Here is a 21,696-nt window from a genome sequence, read left to right on the forward strand (position 1 = left end):
TTGTATACAATTCAGAAATTACATCTCAAATGACATAATCCCATCACACCACCCTCAAACTACACTCTAAAAATCCAGTTTGCAACATTAGCAAAAATACAGTTCTTCAACAGTGCGAGATCATTGTTTGGGACAGAGCACAGTGTTCCAGAAACACGCATTATAGGCTCTTGATTGTACACTTCAGGACAGAGGTAGTGACACTATTATGGGTGGAGTTTGCAGGGGATTTTGCATTAAGAAACCAAAAAAAGTAATTATCCATTTATAAATCTCAGTATTTTTTGGTTTCTTTGAATTCCTGAGCAATGTTGGATACTTTCAGCTAGTTTATTCATAAAGAGAATTAGATTTGTCGAAAGGAAGTGAAACAACACCTTTAAAATTCTTGCTATCAAAAAATCAGGGAAATGGTAAACACATATTGCTTATTTCCCAATTTGCAGCCGCTTTTTCATTAATTGTTCTGTCAACTCTTGGGATATTTGGTATACTCCTTGGAACATCCAACCCCCCTCTGATCCCAGACCTCTCTGCCTGCGGGGAGAAGTTTTTAACATCAGTTCCCCATAAAGGAATTATTCATAGACCGCCATTTACAGGAAACAGTATTTTGTGAATTTGGAGAGGCGACAAAGACCCGCCCCCCACCCCCCTCATCTCCCTCCAGTTTTCGGCAATTATCCAAATTAGCACACAGAATGCTGAAACGTAGTTTTTTTGCTGAGCTGGGCAGGCACATCTTTATCTCATCACTTCGAATGAAATATACACTGGCACATTAAGGGCAAGGTGTGCTGTACAAAACATTAAATTCTCCCAGGCATTGCACGTCCACGAGGGAGCAGGACAGAGGTGCAGTGTCAAAGCTGGGTGTGTGTGGGGAGGATGGTACTGTATGGTAATAGCATGGGGTCCTGTAGAGTAAGATTGAGGTGCAGCGACAGAACGATAAGGTCGTCTGACGCTATAATCGCAAGGGCTGTAGTGTGAGACGGAGCTATTCCATACGGGACAGAACTTAGATTGTAAGCTCTGCAGGGAAATGAAGACCCAATCAATACGCATATTCTAGGACTGGCACTCTTACCCATGTGTGTAATTTGTTTAGCTCTTTTTGTGTACATCATATAAAGTGGAAAATAAATAAAACTCAGCAGGTTTACAGACGATTCATAACTTTGTGCATTAGTGTTGTGCCCCATCTATTGGCAACGTGATGGTACTGCACTTCTGTGAGATGTAAGCCTGTCTGTGGCTGAATGACTGGCAGCTTTCACTCCAATGCAAATACAATACTCGATGCAACAGTTTGAATTGTTTTGTATCACGAGAGGATTAATATTTCAGTGCCTCCATCCTGATAAAATATTTGAGGCGTATCTTAATAGTAAGAGCACTGCCTTTGAAGTGTGTGAACCTAGTTCCCATCTCAGTGTCTGCTCTTCTTGGGCAGGTCACTTTATCTGCACCTTTGCCTCAGACCCCATACATGTAGATTGTAAGCTCCTCAGGGGCTCATTGTGCCTGCAAAATTCTATGTAGAGAGCTGCAGACACTATCCGCACTATATGTAAAGAAAATACCTATAATTATTATTCATTTAAATGGAGACTGGGGTTTGAAAGCCAACTTGCTAGCATATAAGTGATGTGTTTCCTGTGTCTGTGTGTATTTGACTTCTCCTTTCATCTTCTCTCATGCAGATTCTTCCTTGTATTCAGCTGCCTGGTGCTGTCTGTTTTTTCCACCATCCCTGAATATCATAACCTATCCAACAAAGGTCTCTTCATACTGGTGAGAAGCTTCTCTCTCTCTCTCACTCTCTCCTCTGTCTCTTCCCCCTTCCCCCTCTCTCTCCCACCCCCCCCTCTCTCCCCCCCTCTCTCCCCCGCCCCCTCTCTTTCTCTCTGATGTTAAACACATTACACATGGAGACTGTGATGGCAGATACAATAGATATGTTCAAAAAAGGGTTGGGCATCTTTTTAGAAAGGAAAGGTATGCCGGGATTACCACATAAGTAAACATGGGAAGGATGTGGATCCCGGGAGTAATCTGATTGCCATTACTGGAGTAAGGAAGCAATGTATTTTTCCCCTTATGAGACATCATTGAATGATGTTTCGCTGGGGTTTTTTGTTCGCCTTCCTCTGGATCAAAATACTGTAAATAGAAATAAAGGATAAGTATCTGTCATGTCTTTTTTCAACATCGTCTACTATGTAACTATGCAACATTGCACCAAAGCTTGCATTTTGGGGGGTTTCTCCTTAAAAGTTATACGACACTTTAACTCTTACAGTATTCATTTTTATCAAATTTTTTTCTTTTGAGATTTTCTTTTCCGCATCCTCAATCATTCTCATCTGTGCAGTGGTCCAAAAGTGTTGGTGTTACTTTGCAAACCCAGATTGGCACTCCTTATTTTTCTGTTTTCAAACTTTAAATTTAAAGGAGTAATCCAAGATGACAATTAAAAAGAAAAGTGTTATATATATATATATATATATTATATCATATAAAATATTGCTTGTGAGCACATTCACATGTCTAGACATGTCTGCAACCCTCCTTTTCGCCATTATCACCTTGCATACAGTGCTTCCACTGGAGCAAGGGATTCTGGGAAATGAAATGCAAATGAGCACAAAGTGCCACCTTTTGTCTCAAGTCCACATTACATGGAAAACCCTTAAGCCAACGCATGCTGCTTTAAACACAGCTTTTAAACATAGCCTGGGATGAGATGCAAAGCCAATAAACCCACTCACAGACAGACTGTTTCGACCTTGTGGGTCTCATTAGTATGAGGTTGGTTGTACTGGCTTTGCATTTTGAGACATGAGTAGGTCTTCACCACACACACACATATATATATATATATATATATATATATATATATATATATATATATATATATGTATATATATATAGTCAGGTATGGAGATTAGCACTCACGGTTTTGTTGCAGGAGGCAGATGCTTGTCCCATAGAGAGTATGTAGACATATGGAGACCAGGGGATCCTGATAGCCAAAAAGAGACAGCACTGCAGGTATGGTATCAAAAAAGTGTATTCAGTAACACAAGGCCGCCAACGTTTTGGTCCTCCCAACGGGACCTTCCTCAGGGCAGTGCACTGGTAAGCACTGCCCTGAGGAAGGTCCCGTTGGGAGGACCGAAACGTTGGCGGCCTTGTGTTACTGAATACACTTTTTTGATACCATACCTGCAGTGTGCTGTCTCTTTTTGGCTATCAGGACCCCCTGGTCTCCATATGTCTATATATATATATAATTGAAGCAGGGGGTCTCCAGAGCTGACCCTGTTAATTTCAGCTCCAGGGGCCCCGTGCTTCTGGAGATACTTACCTCCGAAGTGGTAGTATAAGCACTGCTGCTTTTCAGTCTCTTGAGAGACAAATGTACCTGTTCCTGGCCCCTCTGCAGTTTCTGATGCACCCATTTCCTATCCCAAAATTACCACTTCAAAGCCAGTGTCACTGATTTCCCTAAAGTACCCGATTTAATCTTCAATGATTAAAAGTACCCCGCTTTAAAGCCAGATTTACTGCTCACTGATTCCCGTGCAGAGCCTGAGGTACCTGTTGCTGCTTCCTATGCTCCCATTTATAAGACAAGCGCACTTCTTTCTGATTCCCCTCAGTATCTGATGCATCCTCTGCTGATTCTATGACCACCATTGCAAAGACCAGTTTTCTGCACACTGATTATCTTGAAGAGCCTGATGTATCCATGGCAGATTCCAAGGCTCCCACGTCAAAGACAAGTTTATTGCTCACGGATTGCCTGGCATATGTATTCATACATTCCGATACCCAGCGACCCATGCTGTCCTTTGACGGGATTCAACCTGTGGCAGAACATTTTCAGGAACGTTTACATGCTGATCAGAGTAATATAATTACTCCACTAGAACGTTTGCGTTATGAGTCTGACCAGCCGTGTGGGCTTCCTTCTTCGTATTCTGGAACTACTGCGGAGAAATGTTGCATCTGTCTTGCTGCCTTGCGACGAGCTTATACAGCCTGTGCTTGAGCCCCCAGCTTTGCTACCACTCTGCATGTCCAAGTATTCAGAATCTCTTCATGAACTGGTATCTATGTAGACGCAATCGGCTGAGCAGCAAGTCTTGACCTTTGTGTTGACGATGCCTGTGATGTTACCTGAGTCTTCATATAATGCATTCTGCATATCAAGACTTAGGCTGCGTCCAGGGTTGCAGCAGCCGTAAGGAGGCGCGCTGAGGCTGAGGGAAAGCGGGTGCTTTCCCTGGCCTTGGTTAGCGCGCCATCCGTGGGCGTGTCGGGGGGCGGGCCAGTGACGTCACGGAGCTGGTTCGCCCTCATTGGGCGAACCGCTCACGTGACCGGCCCTGCGCTCCCTTGAGCGCTTGAATCTAAAATTCTCCTAAGACCCACGCTTCCGAACGCTTCCGAACGCTTGCCCCTGCTAAAGCCGCTCTCATTGTGGCTGCAGGGGCTCACTGGTAAGCACCAGTGCGCCTCAGCACGGGTCAGCGCCCAAGGCCTTACAGTACCACTGCTTTCTGTCTCAGAGGTGGTACTCGCTAAGAAACAGTCTTGCCTCAAATCTGCTCTCCTGAAGAGATAGTTTCATAGCAAAGCTGCTACGTGGAGGAGACGTCCTCAGTTCAAGTCTGCTACCCGTCCGAGATGTTTCTGCAATAATTCTAAGTCACCAAGATCACAGAGCGAGCCAGGTTCCGATCGCCCGATGTCTCTCCTGAAGGGGACGCTACTGTAAGGGTTCTGGTCCAGGGTTTTGCTGGAACTTGCCCTTATGTGGCCGATGCGGCCATCTTGGTTCCTGGTAAACCTCTTCTTGAAATTGGTAATTGGCTACACCTGTTCCAGGGCTTTAAGTAGCAGTCACGGACTCCCGGGCCCGAGCATGGTATTGTGTTCCTAGACCCTGTCTATTCCTGTGGATTCCCTGTTGCCGACACCAGCCTGTGACCCTGACCTTGCATCTCTGCCGCCTGCCTTGACCTCTGCCTCTGACCTGCATCGTGACTACGACTAACCGGACTCTGTCCCATGGCTGTGGTTGGTGATCTTGTACCCCTTAGCTCTGCCGGTTTGCTTCCTATCGGAGATGAGCATCGTTATACTCCCTGCTTCAACATTATAAATAAAAAAAATTAAATCCGCAAAAAAATCTATCACCTTGGATTGCCTCTTTGAAGCTGCAGACCAAGCAATATCCTACGTGTGTGTTTAAAAAAAAAAAAATCAGTTCTGTACTATGACAAAATACTTGTAGCATTTTTTTTTATAAAAATCAACTCTAAATAACATTTTTAATGTATTACAATGTAACAAGCATTTTTTTGTTTCTATAGCAACCATTTACAAAATCCAATCCCCTTCCTTTTCTGAAACAGGCTCTGGCACACCACTTTTGAGCCCTGCCCTCTCTCTAGAAGTGCACCAATTGTATCTAGTGACTGCCTGGTCACATGATCTTCCCCACAGAACTTTGCATCTTCGGTCCTCTTCTGCAGCACTGACAGCCATTTAGTGAACCACCGAGCAGAATCTTCGCCGATCGATCACAGGAGAACAGATAGATCAGTAACTTGGCTAATTACTTTTCATTGTATGGACTGTATTGATGCACATATTAAAGGGGAACAAATTCAATAAAAACCGGTAGCTTGAACTGCTGCTGTAATTCAGAAATATAGAAAGATGTATTTGGAAAGGATTCTCTCCCTTGATGTTTTAAAGTGCCGTATAAATAATGTTCAAATCTTTCTGAAACAATGTCCAACATGCTCTTCCCCCAATATTTAGGGGCTTTAGAATTTGTTGAAATCCATCAGAGTCCCACTATTATTTAACCCTTTCCTTACCTGCAGAGGGTTGAGTGGGAGTAGGACACGGCCACTGGAGACGTGCTAAAGCTGCAGAGATTCGCTTTGCCCGCAGTTTACAGCAAACTGTCTGAAAAGGTTGATCGAAGTTCTAGCGTAACGACCCAAATTGTTAGAAATTCATAATTTGCGAGTTTTTATGTTCGATTGCGGTTTACGGGAGCGAAAATATTAAAAATCAATCGAACATGTAAAGCACATTGACTTTTAGCCTTAGGCAAACTCGCTGTGAACCTTTGGCTCAAAGCGAACCTTTTTTGCCAAACAAAAAAGTTCACCAACAAATGAGAGCAGATCGTACAGCTCGCACAGCCCGCACAGCTCGCACAGGCCGCACAGCTCGCACAGCCCGTACAGATCGCACAGCCCGTACAGCTCGCACAGCCCGTACAGATCGTACAGCTCGCACAGGCCGTACAGATCGTACAGCTCGCACAGCCCGCACAGCTCGCACAGGCCGCACAGCTCGCACAGCCCGTACAGCTCGCACAGCCCGCACAGCCCGCACAGCCCGTACAGCTCGCACAGCCCGTACAGCCCGTACAGCTCGCACAGATCGCACAGCCCGTACAGCTCGTACAGATCGCACAGCCCGTACAGCCCGTACAGCTCGCACAGATCGCACAGCCCGTACAGATCGCACAGCCCGTACAGCTCGCACAGCTCGCACAGCCCGTACAGCCCGCACAGCCCGCACAGATCGCACAGCCCGCACAGATCGTACAGCCCGCACAGATCGCACAGCCCGCACAGATCGCACAGCCCGTACAGCCCGCACAGATCGCACAGCCCGTACAGCCCGCACAGATCGCACAGCCCGTACAGATCGCACAGATCGCACAGCCCGTACAGCCCGCACAGCCCGTACAGCCCGCACAGATCGCACAGCCCGTACAGCCCGCACAGATCGCACAGCCCGTACAGCTCGCACAGATCGCACAGCCCGTACAGCCCGCACAGCCCGTACAGCCCGCACAGCCCGTACAGCCCGCACAGCCCGTACAGCTCGCATAGATCGTACAGCTCGCACAGCCCGTACAGCCCGTACAGCTCGCACAGCCCGTACAGCCCGTACAGCTCGCACAGATCGCACAGCCCGTACAGCCCGCACAGCCCGTACAGCTCGCACAGCCCGCACAGCCCGTACAGCTCGCACAGATCGCACAGCCCGTACAGCCCGCACAGCCCGTACAGCTCGCACAGATCGCACAGCCCGTACAGCTCGCACAGCCCGCACAGCCCGTACAGCTCGCACAGATCGCACAGCCCGTACAGCCCGCACAGCCCGTACAGCTCGCACAGATCGCACAGCCCGTACAGCTCGCACAGATCGCACAGCCCGTACAGCCCGCACAGCCCGTACAGCTCGCACAGCCCGTACAGCCCGCACAGCCCGTACAGCTCGCACAGATCGTACAGCTCGCACAGCCCGTACAGCCCGCACAGCCCGCACAGCCCGTACAGCTCGCACAGCCCGTACAGCTCGCACAGCCCGTACAGCTCGCACAGCCCGTACAGCTCGCACAGATCGCACAGCCCGTACAGCTCGTACAGATCGCACAGCCCGTACAGCCCGTACAGCTCGCACAGATCGCACAGCCCGTACAGATCGCACAGCCCGTACAGCTCGCACAGCTCGCACAGCCCGTACAGCCCGCACAGCCCGCACAGATCGCACAGCCCGCACAGATCGTACAGCCCGCACAGATCGCACAGCCCGCACAGATCGCACAGCCCGTACAGCCCGCACAGATCGCACAGCCCGTACAGCCCGCACAGATCGCACAGCCCGTACAGCTCGCACAGATCGCACAGCCCGTACAGCCCGCACAGCCCGTACAGCCCGCACAGATCGCACAGCCCGTACAGCCCGCACAGATCGCACAGCCCGTACAGCTCGCACAGATCGCACAGCCCGTACAGCCCGCACAGCCCGTACAGCCCGCACAGCCCGCACAGCCCGTACAGCTCGCATAGATCGTACAGCTCGCACAGCCCGTACAGCCCGTACAGCTCGCACAGCCCGTACAGCCCGTACAGCTCGCACAGATCGCACAGCCCGTACAGCCCGCACAGCCCGTACAGCTCGCACAGCCCGCACAGCCCGTACAGCTCGCACAGATCGCACAGCCCGTACAGCCCGCACAGCCCGTACAGCTCGCACAGATCGCACAGCCCGTACAGCTCGCACAGCCCGCACAGCCCGTACAGCTCGCACAGATCGCACAGCCCGTACAGCCCGCACAGCCCGTACAGCTCGCACAGATCGCACAGCCCGTACAGCTCGCACAGATCGCACAGCCCGTACAGCCCGCACAGCCCGTACAGCTCGCACAGCCCGTACAGCCCGCACAGCCCGTACAGCTCGCACAGATCGTACAGCTCGCACAGCCCGTACAGCCCGCACAGCCCGCACAGCCCGTACAGCTCGCACAGCCCGTACAGCTCGCACAGCCCGTACAGCTCGTACAGCTCGCACAGCCCGTACAGCTCGCACAGCCCGTACAGCTCGCACAGATCGCACAGCCCGTACAGCTCGCACAGCCCGTACAGCCCGCACAGCCCGTACAGCTCGCACAGCCCGTACAGCCCGCACAGATCGCACAGCCCGTACAGCCCGCACAGATCGCACAGCCCGTACAGCTCGCACAGATCGCACAGCCCGTACAGCCCGCACAGATCGCACAGCCCGTACAGCCCGCACAGCCCGTACAGCTCGCATAGATCGTACAGCTCGCACAGATCGCACAGCCCGTACAGCCCGCACAGCCCGTACAGCTCGCACAGCCCGTACAGCTCGCACAGATCGCACAGCCCGCACAGCCCGTACAGCTCGCACAGATCGCACAGCCCGCACAGCCCGTACAGCTCGCACAGCCCGCACAGCCCGTACAGCTCGCACAGATCGCACAGCCCGTACAGCCCGCACAGCCCGTACAGCCCGCACAGCCCGTACAGCCCGCACAGCCCGTACAGCTCGCATAGATCGTACAGCTCGCACAGCCCGTACAGCCCGTACAGCTCGCACAGATCGCACAGCCCGTACAGCCCGCACAGCCCGTACAGCTCGCACAGCCCGCACAGCCCGTACAGCTCGCACAGATCGCACAGCCCGTACAGCCCGCACAGCCCGTACAGCTCGCACAGATCGCACAGCCCGTACAGCTCGCACAGCCCGCACAGCCCGTACAGCTCGCACAGATCGCACAGCCCGTACAGCCCGCACAGCCCGTACAGCTCGCACAGATCGCACAGCCCGTACAGCTCGCACAGATCGCACAGCCCGTACAGCCCGCACAGCCCGTACAGCTCGCACAGCCCGTACAGCCCGTACAGCTCGCACAGATCGTACAGCTCGCACAGCCCGCACAGCCCGTACAGCTCGCACAGCCCGTACAGCTCGCACAGCCCGTACAGCTCGTACAGCTCGCACAGCCCGTACAGCCCGCACAGCCCGTACAGCTCGCACAGCCCGTACAGCCCGTACAGCTCGCACAGATCGCACAGCCCGTACAGCTCGCACAGCCCGTACAGCCCGCACAGCCCGTACAGCTCGCACAGCTCGCACAGCCCGTACAGCCCGCACAGATCGCACAGCCCGTACAGCCCGCACAGATCGCACAGCCCGTACAGCTCGCACAGATCGCACAGCCCGTACAGCCCGCACAGATCGCACAGCCCGTACAGCCCGCACAGCCCGTACAGCCCGCACAGCCCGTACAGCCCGCACAGCCCGTACAGCTCGCACAGATCGCACAGCCCGTACAGCCCGTACAGCTCGCACAGATCGCACAGCCCGTACAGCCCGCACAGCCCGAACAGCTCGCACAGCCCGTACAGATCGCACAGCCCGTACAGCCCGCACAGCCCGTACAGCTCGCACAGCCCGTACAGCTCGCACGGCCCGTACAGATCGCACGGCCCGTACAGCCCGCACGGCCCGTACAGATCGCACGGCCCGTACAGCTCGCACGGCCCGTACAGATCGCACGGCCCGCACAGCCCGCACGGCCCGTACAGCTCGCACGGCCCGTACAGCTCGCACGGCCCGTACAGATCGCACGGCCCGTACAGATCGCACGGCCCGTACAGATCGCACGGCCCGTACAGCTCGCACGGCCCGTACAGCTCGCACGGCCCGTACAGCTCGCACGGCCCGTACAGATCGCACGGCCCGTACAGATCGCACGGCCCGTACAGATCGCACGGCCCGTACAGATCGCACGGCCCGTACAGCCCGCACGGCCCGTACAGCCCGCACGGCCCGTACAGATCGCACGGCCCGTACAGATCGCACGGCCCGTACAGCTCGCACGGCCCGTACAGCCCGTACGGCTCGCACAGCCCGTACGGCCCGTACAGCTCGCACGGCCCGTACAGATCGCACGGCCCGTACAGATCGCACGGCCCGCAGCTCGCACGGCCCGTACAGATCGCACGGCCCGTACAGATCGCACGGCCCGTACAGATCGCACAGCCCGTACAGCCCGCACAGCCCGTACAGCTCGCACAGCCCGTACAGATCGCGCAGCCCGTACAGATCGCGCAGCCCGTACAGATCGCGCAGCCCGTACAGATCGCGCAGCCCGTACAGATCGCGCAGCCCGTACAGATCGCGCAGCCCGTACAGATCGCGCAGCCCGTACAGATCGCGCAGCCCGTACAGATCGCGCAGCCCGTACAGCCCGCACAGCCCGTACAGCTCGCACAGCCCGTACAGATCGCACAGCCCGCACGGCCCGTACAGCCCGCACGGCCCGTACAGATCGCACGGCCCGTACAGCTCGCACAGCCCGTACAGCTCGCACAGCCCGTACAGATCGCACAGCCCGCACAGATCGCACAGCCCGCACAGATCGCACAGCCCGCACAGATCGCACGGCCCGTACAGCTCGCACGGCCCGTACAGATCGCACGGCCCGCACAGATCGCACGGCCCGCACAGATCGCACGGCCCGCACAGATCGCACGGCCCGCACAGATCGCACGGCCCGCACAGATCGCACGGCCCGTACAGCTCGCACGGCCCGTACAGATCGCACGGCCCGTACAGATCGCACGGCCCGTACAGCCCGCACGGCCCGTACAGCCCGCACGGCCCGTACAGATCGCACAGCCCGTACAGCCCGCACAGCCCGTACAGATCGCACGGCCCGTACAGATCGCACGGCCCGTACAGCTCGCACGGCCCGTACAGCTCGCACGGCCCGTACAGATCGCACGGCCCGTACAGATCGCACGGCCCGTACAGATCGCACGGCCCGTACAGCCCGCACGGCCCGTACAGCCCGCACGGCCCGTACAGCCCGCACGGCCCGTACAGCCCGCACGGCCCGTACAGCCCGCACGGCCCGTACAGATCGCACGGCCCGTACAGATCGCACGGCCCGTACAGATCGCACGGCCCGTACAGATCGCACGGCCCGTACAGATCGCACGGCCCGTACAGATCGCACGGCCCGTACAGATCGCACGGCCCGTACAGATCGCACGGCCCGTACAGATCGCACGGCCCGCACGGCCCGAACAGCTCGCACGGCCCGTACAGATCGCACAGCCCGTACAGATCGCACGGCCCGTACAGATCGCACGGCCCGTACAGCTCGCACGGCCCGTACAGATCGCACGGCCCGTACAGATCGCACGGCCCGCACGGCCCGAACAGCTCGCACGGCCCGTACAGATCGCACGGCCCGTACAGATCGCACAGCCCGTACAGATCGCACAGCCCGTACAGATCGCACAGCCCGTACAGCTCGCACAGCCCGTACAGATCGCACGGCCCGTACAGATCGCACGGCCCGCACAGCCCGTACAGATCGCACAGCCCGTACAGCCCGCACAGCCCGTACAGCCCGCACAGCCCGTACAGATCGCACAGCCCGCACAGCCCGTACAGATCGCACAGCCCGTACAGCCCGCACAGCCCGTACAGCTCGCACAGCCCGTACAGATCGCACAGCCCGTACAGATCGCACGGCCCGTACAGATCGCACAGCTCGCACAGCCCGCACAGCCCGTACAGCCCGTACAGATCGCACAGCCCGTACAGATCGCACAGCCCGTACAGCCCGTACAGATCGCACAGCCCGCACAGCCCGTACAGCCCGTACAGATCGCACAGCCCGTACAGATCGCACAGCCCGTACAGCCCGTACAGATCGCACAGCTCGCACAGCCCGTACAGCTCGCACAGCCCGTACAGATCGCACGGCCCGTACAGATCGCACGGCCCGTACAGATCGCACGGCCCGTACAGATCGCACGGCCCGTACAGCTCGCACAGCCCGTACAGATCGCACGGCCCGTACAGATCGCACGGCCCGTACAGATCGCACAGCCCGTACAGCTCGCACAGCCCGTACAGCTCGCACGGCCCGTACAGCTCGCACGGCCCGTACAGATCGTACAGCCCGTACAGATCGCACAGCCCGTACAGATCGCACAGCCCGTACAGCCCGCACAGCCCGTACAGATCGCACAGCCCGTACAGATCGCACAGCCCGTACAGCCCGCACAGCCCGTACAGATCGCACAGCCCGTACAGCTCGCACAGCCCGTACAGCTCGCACAGCCCGTACAGCTCGCACAGCCCGTACAGCTCGCACAGCCCGTACAGCTCGCACAGCCCGTACAGCTCGCACAGCCCGTACAGATCGCACAGCCCGTACAGATCGCACAGCCCGTACAGATCGCACAGCCCGTACAGCTCGCACAGCCCGTACAGCCCGCACAGCCCGTACAGATCGCACAGCCCGTACAGATCGCACAGCCCGTACAGATCGCACAGCCCGTACAGCTCGCACAGCCCGTACAGCCCGCACAGCCCGTACAGATCGCACAGCCCGTACAGATCGCACAGCCCGTACAGATCGCACAGCCCGTACAGCCCGCACAGCCCGTACAGATCGCACAGCCCGTACAGATCGCACAGCCCGTACAGATCGCACAGCCCGTACAGCCCGCACAGCCCGTACAGATCGCACAGCCCGTACAGATCGCACAGCCCGTACAGCTCGCACAGCTCGCACAGCCCGTACAGCTCGCACAGCCCGTACAGATCGCACAGCCCGTACAGATCGCACAGCCCGTACAGCCCGCACAGCCCGCACAGCCCGTACAGATCGCACAGCCCGCACAGCCCGTACAGATCGCGCAGCCCGTACAGATCGCGCAGCCCGTACAGATCGCGCAGCCCGTACAGATCGCGCAGCCCGTACAGATCGCGCAGCCCGTACAGATCGCGCAGCCCGTACAGATCGCGCAGCCCGTACAGATCGCGCAGCCCGTACAGCCCGCACAGCCCGTACAGCTCGCACAGCCCGTACAGATCGCACAGCCCGCACAGCCCGTACAGCCCGCACGGCCCGTACAGCTCGCACGGCCCGTACAGATCGCACGGCCCGTACAGCTCGCACGGCCCGTACAGCTCGCACAGCCCGTACAGATCGCACAGCCCGCACAGATCGCACAGCCCGCACAGATCGCACAGCCCGCACAGATCGCACAGCCCGTACAGATCGCACAGCCCGTACAGCTCGCACAGCCCGTACAGATCGCACAGCCCGCACAGATCGCACAGCCCGCACAGATCGCACAGCCCGCACAGATCGCACAGCCCGCACAGATCGCACAGTCCGCACAGCTCGCACAGCCCGTACAGATCGCACAGCCCGTACAGCTCGCACGGCCCGTACAGATCGCACGGCCCGCACAGATCGCACGGCCCGCACAGATCGCACGGCCCGCACAGATCGCACGGCCCGTACAGATCGCACGGCCCGTACAGCTCGCACGGCCCGTACAGATCGCACGGCCCGTACAGATCGCACGGCCCGTACAGATCGCACGGCCCGCACAGCCCGTACAGATCGCACAGCCCGTACAGCCCGCACAGCCCGCACAGCCCGTACAGATCGCACAGCCCGTACAGCCCGCACAGCCCGTACAGATCGCACAGCCCGTACAGCCCGCACAGCCCGTACAGATCGCACAGCCCGTACAGCTCGCACAGCCCGTACAGATCGCACAGCCCGTACAGATCGCACAGCCCGTACAGATCGCACAGCTCGCACAGCCCGTACAGATCGCACAGCCCGTACAGATCGCACAGCTCGCACAGCCCGTACAGCCCGTACAGATCGCACAGCCCGTACAGATCGCACGGCCCGTACAGATCGCACGGCCCGTACAGATCGCACAGCCCGTACAGCTCGCACGGCCCGTACAGATCGCACAGCCCGTACAGATCGCACGGCCCGTACAGATCGCACAGCCCGTACAGCTCGCACAGCTCGCACAGCCCGTACAGCCCGCACAGATCGCACAGCCCGTACAGCTCGCATAGATCGTACAGCTCGCATAGATCGCACAGCCCGCACAGCCCGTACAGATCGCACAGCCCGTACAGCCCGCACAGCCCGTACAGCTCGCACAGATCGCACAGCCCGTACAGCCCGTACAGCTCGCACAGATCGCACAGCCCGTACAGCCCGTACAGCTCGCACAGCCCGTACAGATCGCACAGCCCGTACAGCCCGCACAGCCCGTACAGCTCGCACAGCCCGTACAGCTCGCACAGCCCGTACAGATCGCACGGCCCGTACAGCCCGCACGGCCCGTACAGATCGCACGGCCCGTACAGCCCGCACAGCCCGTACAGATCGCACAGCCCGTACAGATCGCACAGCCCGTACAGCTCGCACAGCCCGTACAGCTCGCACGGCCCGTACAGATCGCACGGCCCGTACAGATCGCACGGCCCGTACAGATCGCACGGCCCGTACAGCCCGCACGGCCCGTACAGCCCGCACGGCCCGTACAGCCCGCACGGCCCGTACAGCCCGCACGGCCCGTACAGCCCGCACGGCCCGTACAGCCCGCACGGCCCGTACAGATCGCACGGCCCGTACAGATCGCACGGCCCGTACAGATCGCACGGCCCGTACAGATCGCACGGCCCGTACAGATCGCACGGCCCGTACAGATCGCACGGCCCGTACAGATCGCACGGCCCGTACAGATCGCACGGCCCGTACAGATCGCACGGCCCGTACAGATCGCACGGCCCGTACAGCTCGCACGGCCCGTACAGATCGCACGGCCCGTACAGATCGCACGGCCCGCACGGCCCGAACAGCTCGCACGGCCCGTACAGATCGCACGGCCCGTACAGATCGCACAGCCCGTACAGATCGCACAGCCCGTACAGATCGCACAGCCCGTACAGCTCGCACGGCCCGTACAGATCGCACGGCCCGTACAGATCGCACGGCCCGCACAGCCCGTACAGATCGCACAGCCCGTACAGCCCGCACAGCCCGTACAGCCCGCACAGCCCGTACAGATCGCACAGCCCGCACAGCCCGTACAGATCGCACAGCCCGTACAGCCCGCACAGCCCGTACAGCTCGCACAGCCCGTACAGATCGCACAGCCCGTACAGATCGCACGGCCCGTACAGATCGCACAGCTCGCACAGCCCGCACAGCCCGTACAGCCCGTACAGATCGCACAGCCCGTACAGATCGCACAGCCCGTACAGCCCGTACAGATCGCACAGCCCGCACAGCCCGTACAGCCCGTACAGATCGCACAGCCCGTACAGATCGCACAGCCCGTACAGCCCGTACAGATCGCACAGCCCGCACAGCCCGTACAGCTCGTACAGCTCGCACAGCTCGCACAGCCCGTACAGCTCGCACAGCCCGTACAGATCGCACGGCCCGTACAGATCGCACGGCCCGTACAGATCGCACGGCCCGTACAGATCGCACAGCCCGTACAGCTCGCACGGCCCGTACAGATCGCACGGCCCGTACAGATCGCACGGCCCGTACAGATCGCACAGCCCGTACAGCTCGCACAGCCCGTACAGCTCGCACGGCCCGTACAGCTCGCACGGCCCGTACAGATCGTACAGCCCGTACAGATCGCACAGCCCGTACAGATCGCACAGCCCGTACAGCCCGCACAGCCCGTACAGATCGCACAGCCCGTACAGATCGCACAGCCCGTACAGCCCGCACAGCCCGTACAGATCGCACAGCCCGTACAGCTCGCACAGCCCGTACAGCTCGCACAGCCCGTACAGATCGCACAGCCCGTACAGCTCGCACAGCCCGTACAGCTCGCACAGCCCGTACAGCTCGCACAGCCCGTACAGCTCGCACAGCCCGTACAGATCGCACAGCCCGTACAGATCGCACAGCCCGTACAGATCGCACAGCCCGTACAGCTCGCACAGCCCGTACAGCCCGCACAGCCCGTACAGATCGCACAGCCCGTACAGATCGCACAGCCCGTACAGATCGCACAGCCCGTACAGCTCGCACAGCCCGTACAGCCCGCACAGCCCGTACAGATCGCACAGCCCGTACAGATCGCACAGCCCGTACAGATCGCACAGCCCGTACAGCCCGCACAGCCCGTACAGATCGCACAGCCCGTACAGATCGCACAGCCCGTACAGATCGCACAGCCCGTACAGCCCGCACAGCCCGTACAGATCGCACAGCCCGTACAGATCGCACAGCCCGTACAGCTCGCACAGCTCGCACAGCCCGTACAGCTCGCACAGCCCGTACAGATCGCACAGCCCGTACAGATCGCACAGCCCGTACAGCCCGCACAGCCCGCACAGCCCGTACAGATCGCACAGCCCGCACAGCCCGTACAGATCGCACGGCCCGTACAGATCGCACGGCCCGTACAGATCGCACGGCCCGTACAGCTCGCACAGCCCGTACAGATCGCACAGCCCGTACAGCCCGTACAGCCCGCACAGCCCGTACAGCTCGCACAGCCCGTACAGATCGCACAGCCCGTACAGCCCGTACAGCCCGCACAGCCCGTACAGCCCGCACAGCCCGCACAGCCCGTACAGATCGCACAGCCCGCACAGCCCGTACAGATCGCACAGCCCGCACAGATCGCACAGCCCGTACAGATCGCACAGCCCGTACAGCCCGCACAGCCCGTACAGCCCGCACAGCCCGTACAGATCGCACAGCCCGCACAGCCCGCACAGCCCGTACAGATCGCACAGCCCGCACAGCCCGTACAGATCGCACAGCCCGTACAGCCCGCACAGCCCGTACAGATCGCACAGCCCGTACAGATCGCACAGCCCGTACAGCCCGCACAGCCCGTACAGCCCGCACAGATCGCACAGCCCGCACAGCCCGTACAGCTCGCACAGCCCGCACAGCCCGTACAGATCGCACAGCCCGCACAGCCCGTACAGATCGCACAGCCCGTACAGCCCGCACAGCCCGTACAGATCGCACAGCCCGTACAGCCCGCACAGCCCGTACAGATCGCTCAGCCCGTACAGCTCGCACAGCCCGTACAGATCGCACAGCCCGCACAGCTCGCACAGATCGCACAGCCCGTACAGCTCGCACAGCCCGTACAGATCGCTCAGCCCGTACAGATCGCACAGCCCGTACAGCCCGCACAGCCCGTACAGCCCGCACAGCCCGTACAGATCGCACAGCCCGCACAGCCCGCACAGCCCGTACAGATCGCACAGCCCGTACAGATCGCACAGCCCGTACAGCCCGCACAGCCCGTACAGATCGCACAGCCCGTACAGATCGCACAGCCCGTACAGCCCGCACAGCCCGTACAGCCCGCACAGATCGCACAGCCCGCACAGCCCGTACAGCTCGCACAGCCCGCACAGCCCGTACAGATCGCACAGCCCGCACAGCCCGTACAGATCGCACAGCCCGTACAGCCCGTACAGATCGCACAGCCCGTACAGCCCGCACAGCCCGTACAGATCGCTCAGCCCGTACAGCTCGCACAGCCCGTACAGATCGCACAGCCCGCACAGCTCGCACAGCCCGTACAGCCCGCACAGCCCGTACAGCTCGCACAGCCCGCACAGCTCGCACAGCCCGTACAGCTCGCACAGCCCGTACAGATCGCACGGCCCGTACAGCTCGCACAGCCCGTACAGATCGCACGGCCCGTACAGATCGCACAGCCCGTACAGCTCGCACAGCCCGTACAGATCGCACGGCCCGTACAGCTCGCTCAGCTCTGTGACCGCTGCCTGTACACAATTGTGTCACCATACCGAGATCGTCAATACCTCACTTAGTTCAATAAACATAAGTGAGCAACACTGGATTAGATCAGTCATTTGATTTGTGAAGCAGATATCTCTGCTGGGACCCTAAACCCCATCCTGTTTAATATGTAATGCTCTCCCTGCAACCCCCCCCCCCCCCCCCTTTCCACCATTGTGCCCCTCTCCTCTCCGTTGCACAAATGGCTGATGTCAGTAGTCCTTGCTCCGGAGACGGAATCTAAATTAAGAAGTCCTTGTGACTCTCTCTGATTACGCGCAGTTCGCTTTGTTTGTGGAAAGGTGCGGGATGTAGCAGTGCACACACTGCTGATGTTCGGGAAACCAGACCCCCCCAGTACACGTAAATCAATTTGATGGAAGAGGGGGATTGTTGTTGTCTCAATGCCCCTCACACACCCACTACTCCTCTTATCTTCCAGTAAGCAGCAGCACTTTGACAGAGAGTAGGGAGGATAGCAGACGTACCAACTTTCCCATCATTGTCATATAAACAAGGCCTCTGCTACACTTCTTTTGAAGTGAAAGTGTGGGTCTTTACTTTCCATTACACATCCTTCTCCCTCGCATGCGTCAATGTGAAGTCCTCCTTCTAAAAGCATTATTGTCAGGTTTTCTGAACACTGCCACTGCTATATAACTCAGCCCCTGCTCCATGCAGCTTAGGAATTGCTGCTGCACTCTGTTTCATGTATAAGACCCTAACTAGTTCATAGCAAAGTCAGTACTGTATGTATGTATGTGTCTATATTTATATAGCACCATTAATGTACATAGCGCTTTACAACAGTAATACACGTGACAATCATATAAATAATGGTTCGTAGGAAGAACGTGCAGAGACAGTAGGAGGGAGTTCTAGTAAGTGCGTCTGCAAGGGGCCACGGTCGATGTATGAGGTGTAAATTATCAGCCATGTAGCTACTCATATGCTTCGTTAAGCAGGTGTGTCTTAAGGTGGGTCTTAAAGGTGGATAGAGAGGGTGCTACTCGGATATTGAGGGGATGGACATTCTAGAGGTGTGGGGCAGTCAGTGAGAAAGGTTTAAGGCGGGAGAGGGCTTTAGATACAAAGGGGGTAGAGAGAAGACATCCTTGAGAAGAACGCAAGAGTCGGGATGGTGCACAGCGAGAAATTAGGACTGAGATGTAAGGAGGAGCAGAACAGTGTAAAGCTTTTAAAGCGAGAAGGAGAATTGAGTGTGAGATGCGGGATTTGATAGGAAGCCAGGAGAGGGATTTCAGGAGGGGAGACGCTGAGACAGATTTAGGAAATAGTAGAGTGATTCTGGCAGCAGCATTTAGGATAGATTGTAGGGGAGACAGGTGAGAGGCAGGAGGGCCGCAGGAGGTTACAGTAATCGAGACGGGAGAGAATGAGGGCCTGTGGCAGAGTTTTAGCAGTCGAGCAACAGAGGAAAGGGCATATCTTTGTAATATTGCATATATGTATATATTGTATATTACGTGGTATACTGTTTTTATGTTTCTCACAATTTGTAAATGTCCGTTACTCAGACTTTAAGGTGTTATGGTGCTTTCACATAATTGAAATGTCAGTAACTGTTAGTAAGAGGGATTGCTCCTTTCAGTACTAATACAATTAACCTCTACAGTGCTGCAGCAGCATAAACATTAACTCCTTCACTGCCATGCATTGCAGGCCCCTTTGGCAGTGAAGGGGTTATGATACAGGTAATGATGATTCAATACTAGGACCAGGCGTCAAAGAGAGAAAGGAATCACTGTTCCCAAGAGCTTGCAATCAAAGTATGGGTAGATGCCTGGAGGTTCAGCATGCCCTGATGGTAACATCCTTTTCCTCTCTTTCTCCCGCGGGCCGCAGGAATTCGTCATGATAGTGGTGTTCGGCATGGAATACGTTATCAGGATCTGGTCAGCGGGATGCTGCTGCCGTTACCGGGGCTGGAAGGGGCGGCTGAGGTTTGCCAGGAAGCCTTTCTGTGTGATTGGTAAGGAGCTCTCTCGCCCACTCTGCAAAATGTGGGGTCAGAAGTGTTATTATATTGCTTCTGCATGCCTAAGGTAAAATAGGATTAAATAGGAGTGACATACATATCTTTGTGTAGCCCCTTCTACAAATATATGTATACTGTGACCAATACATATTGAATCTATCATATGGTGCAATAAATAATTTGCCTGGTAACAGGACAGGAGATATGGGATTGGATAAGGAGAATAACAGATAGAATGTTGAAACAAACTGTCAGTTTGACAGACACAGAGGGAGTCCAACTGCCATTCTGAGACAGAGACAGAGATAGTCTGAGAGGCACATAGAGCCCAGGTGACAGTGAGAGGTGCTTAAGGCTGAGTCCATGGTCAGTGCTTAGGCGCGCTGACGCTTGTCAGTGAGCCCCTGCAGCCGTGGCTTTAGCAGGGGCTCGCGCACGCTTCCGCAGGAGGCGTAGCTCTTAACATTTTTTTTTAGTTTCGGCGCTCACGGGAGCGCAGGGCCAGTCATGTGAGCGGTTCGACCAATGAGGGCGAACCAGCTCCGTGACGTCACTGGCCCGCCCCCGGACAGAGCGCGAACTTCCCTCCGCCTCAGCGTGCCTCCGCACGGCTGCAGTCACCATGGACTCAGCCTAAGAGAGACAGCCTAACACTCACACTCACAGATGTGAAAGAGGAGGCTTGCAAGAGACTGCTAGCCAAGGAGAGAGCGACAGCAGCAGAAACACATCTCCTACACACAAAGAGACCTGTGTGTATGAGGAGAAGAGTCCAAAGGAAGAGAGATCCAGATACTTGCTGGGCTGTTAAGATGCTTCCTGATAAGACAGCAGGAGGCCGGTTTCCTGCAACTTGAGTATCCTTTACAAATCACCCTTGCACCTTACAAATGTTTAACCCTTAACAGGCCTGTAACGCGACTACACGCCAATATGTGAGATAAGAGCTCCAACGCAGTGCTGGCAATAATACTGGCCTAAGTGACTTGTACATCGGACACCGGGACTAAAAAAATGGACAATAGCACAGCGTCCTTGTTATTGTGAGTTGCATATGTGTATATACTTTGATAAAGTGCCGACAAGGCAGGAAACGCATCAGAGGATTCATGTGTTTGTTAGTATTTTTGGCTATATGCCTATTTAATAAATTATCTTTTTATTTTACCCGCTTCCAGCCCTATCATCTTTTTTGCAGTGCTCAAACTCCAAACAACTTTTCTGCATATGTGTATATATTGTCTTGTATAAGAGGTAAGGGCAGTAAATATATACACGTCTCTTCTAATTTAATTTAAGGGGTCCAGTTATTATGTAAATCACAAAACACGTATTAGCTGGTTACACTCAAAAATAATCAAATTTATGCGTTTATTGATCTCAATATACTTTGAGTAAGACTCTTTCAAAGAGATTGTCTGAGGTACATAAATATATGTCAAGAACCACTCCCAGTATAGGAGTCTCAGCTACAGGCGCTCTCAATCAAGCAATATTAAAAATGCATTTATGCCCCTAAGTTACCACTAAATTGGTTACAGTTCAACCTCACAGTGAAGAAGTGAAATCCTTCAGTCCAAAAAGTCCAAGAGGGTGCTGCTTTCTCAGTTCGGAGTGCTAACCCAGCACTCCAGTAGAAAACTAAATTGGATGAGAAGAGAAGAAAGCGTACACTTCCTGGTGCAATAACGTTTTTTTA

The 21,696-nt window shown here is 56.4% G+C and overlaps 1 protein-coding gene and 1 long non-coding RNA gene across 4 annotated transcripts in view; one reads left to right on the forward strand and one right to left on the reverse strand.

Annotated features, from left to right (window-relative positions):
* The window catches only part of KCNQ4 (potassium voltage-gated channel subfamily Q member 4), a 95,628-nt gene that overhangs the window by 32,677 nt on the left and 41,255 nt on the right, over positions 1-21,696 (forward strand). For 2 of the 3 annotated variants that reach the window (XM_075604624.1, XM_075604623.1), the window contains exons 2-3: positions 1,707-1,797; positions 19,865-19,991. In XM_075604624.1, the coding sequence (XP_075460739.1) occupies positions 1,707-1,797; positions 19,865-19,991 (218 nt within the window). The remainder of the gene's footprint in view (positions 1-1,706; positions 1,798-19,864; positions 19,992-21,696) is intronic. The other variant, XM_075604625.1, reaches the window with a different exon arrangement.
* LOC142497182 (uncharacterized) overlaps positions 18,223-21,696 on the reverse strand; it is a 31,825-nt gene continuing 28,351 nt past the window's right edge. The window contains exon 4 of the long non-coding RNA XR_012802194.1: positions 18,223-21,638. This is a non-coding gene — a long non-coding RNA (uncharacterized LOC142497182). The remainder of the gene's footprint in view (positions 21,639-21,696) is intronic.

This window comes from Ascaphus truei, chromosome 6 (genome assembly GCF_040206685.1).
Source record: "Ascaphus truei isolate aAscTru1 chromosome 6, aAscTru1.hap1, whole genome shotgun sequence".
Lineage (NCBI taxonomy): Eukaryota > Metazoa > Chordata > Amphibia > Anura > Ascaphidae > Ascaphus > Ascaphus truei.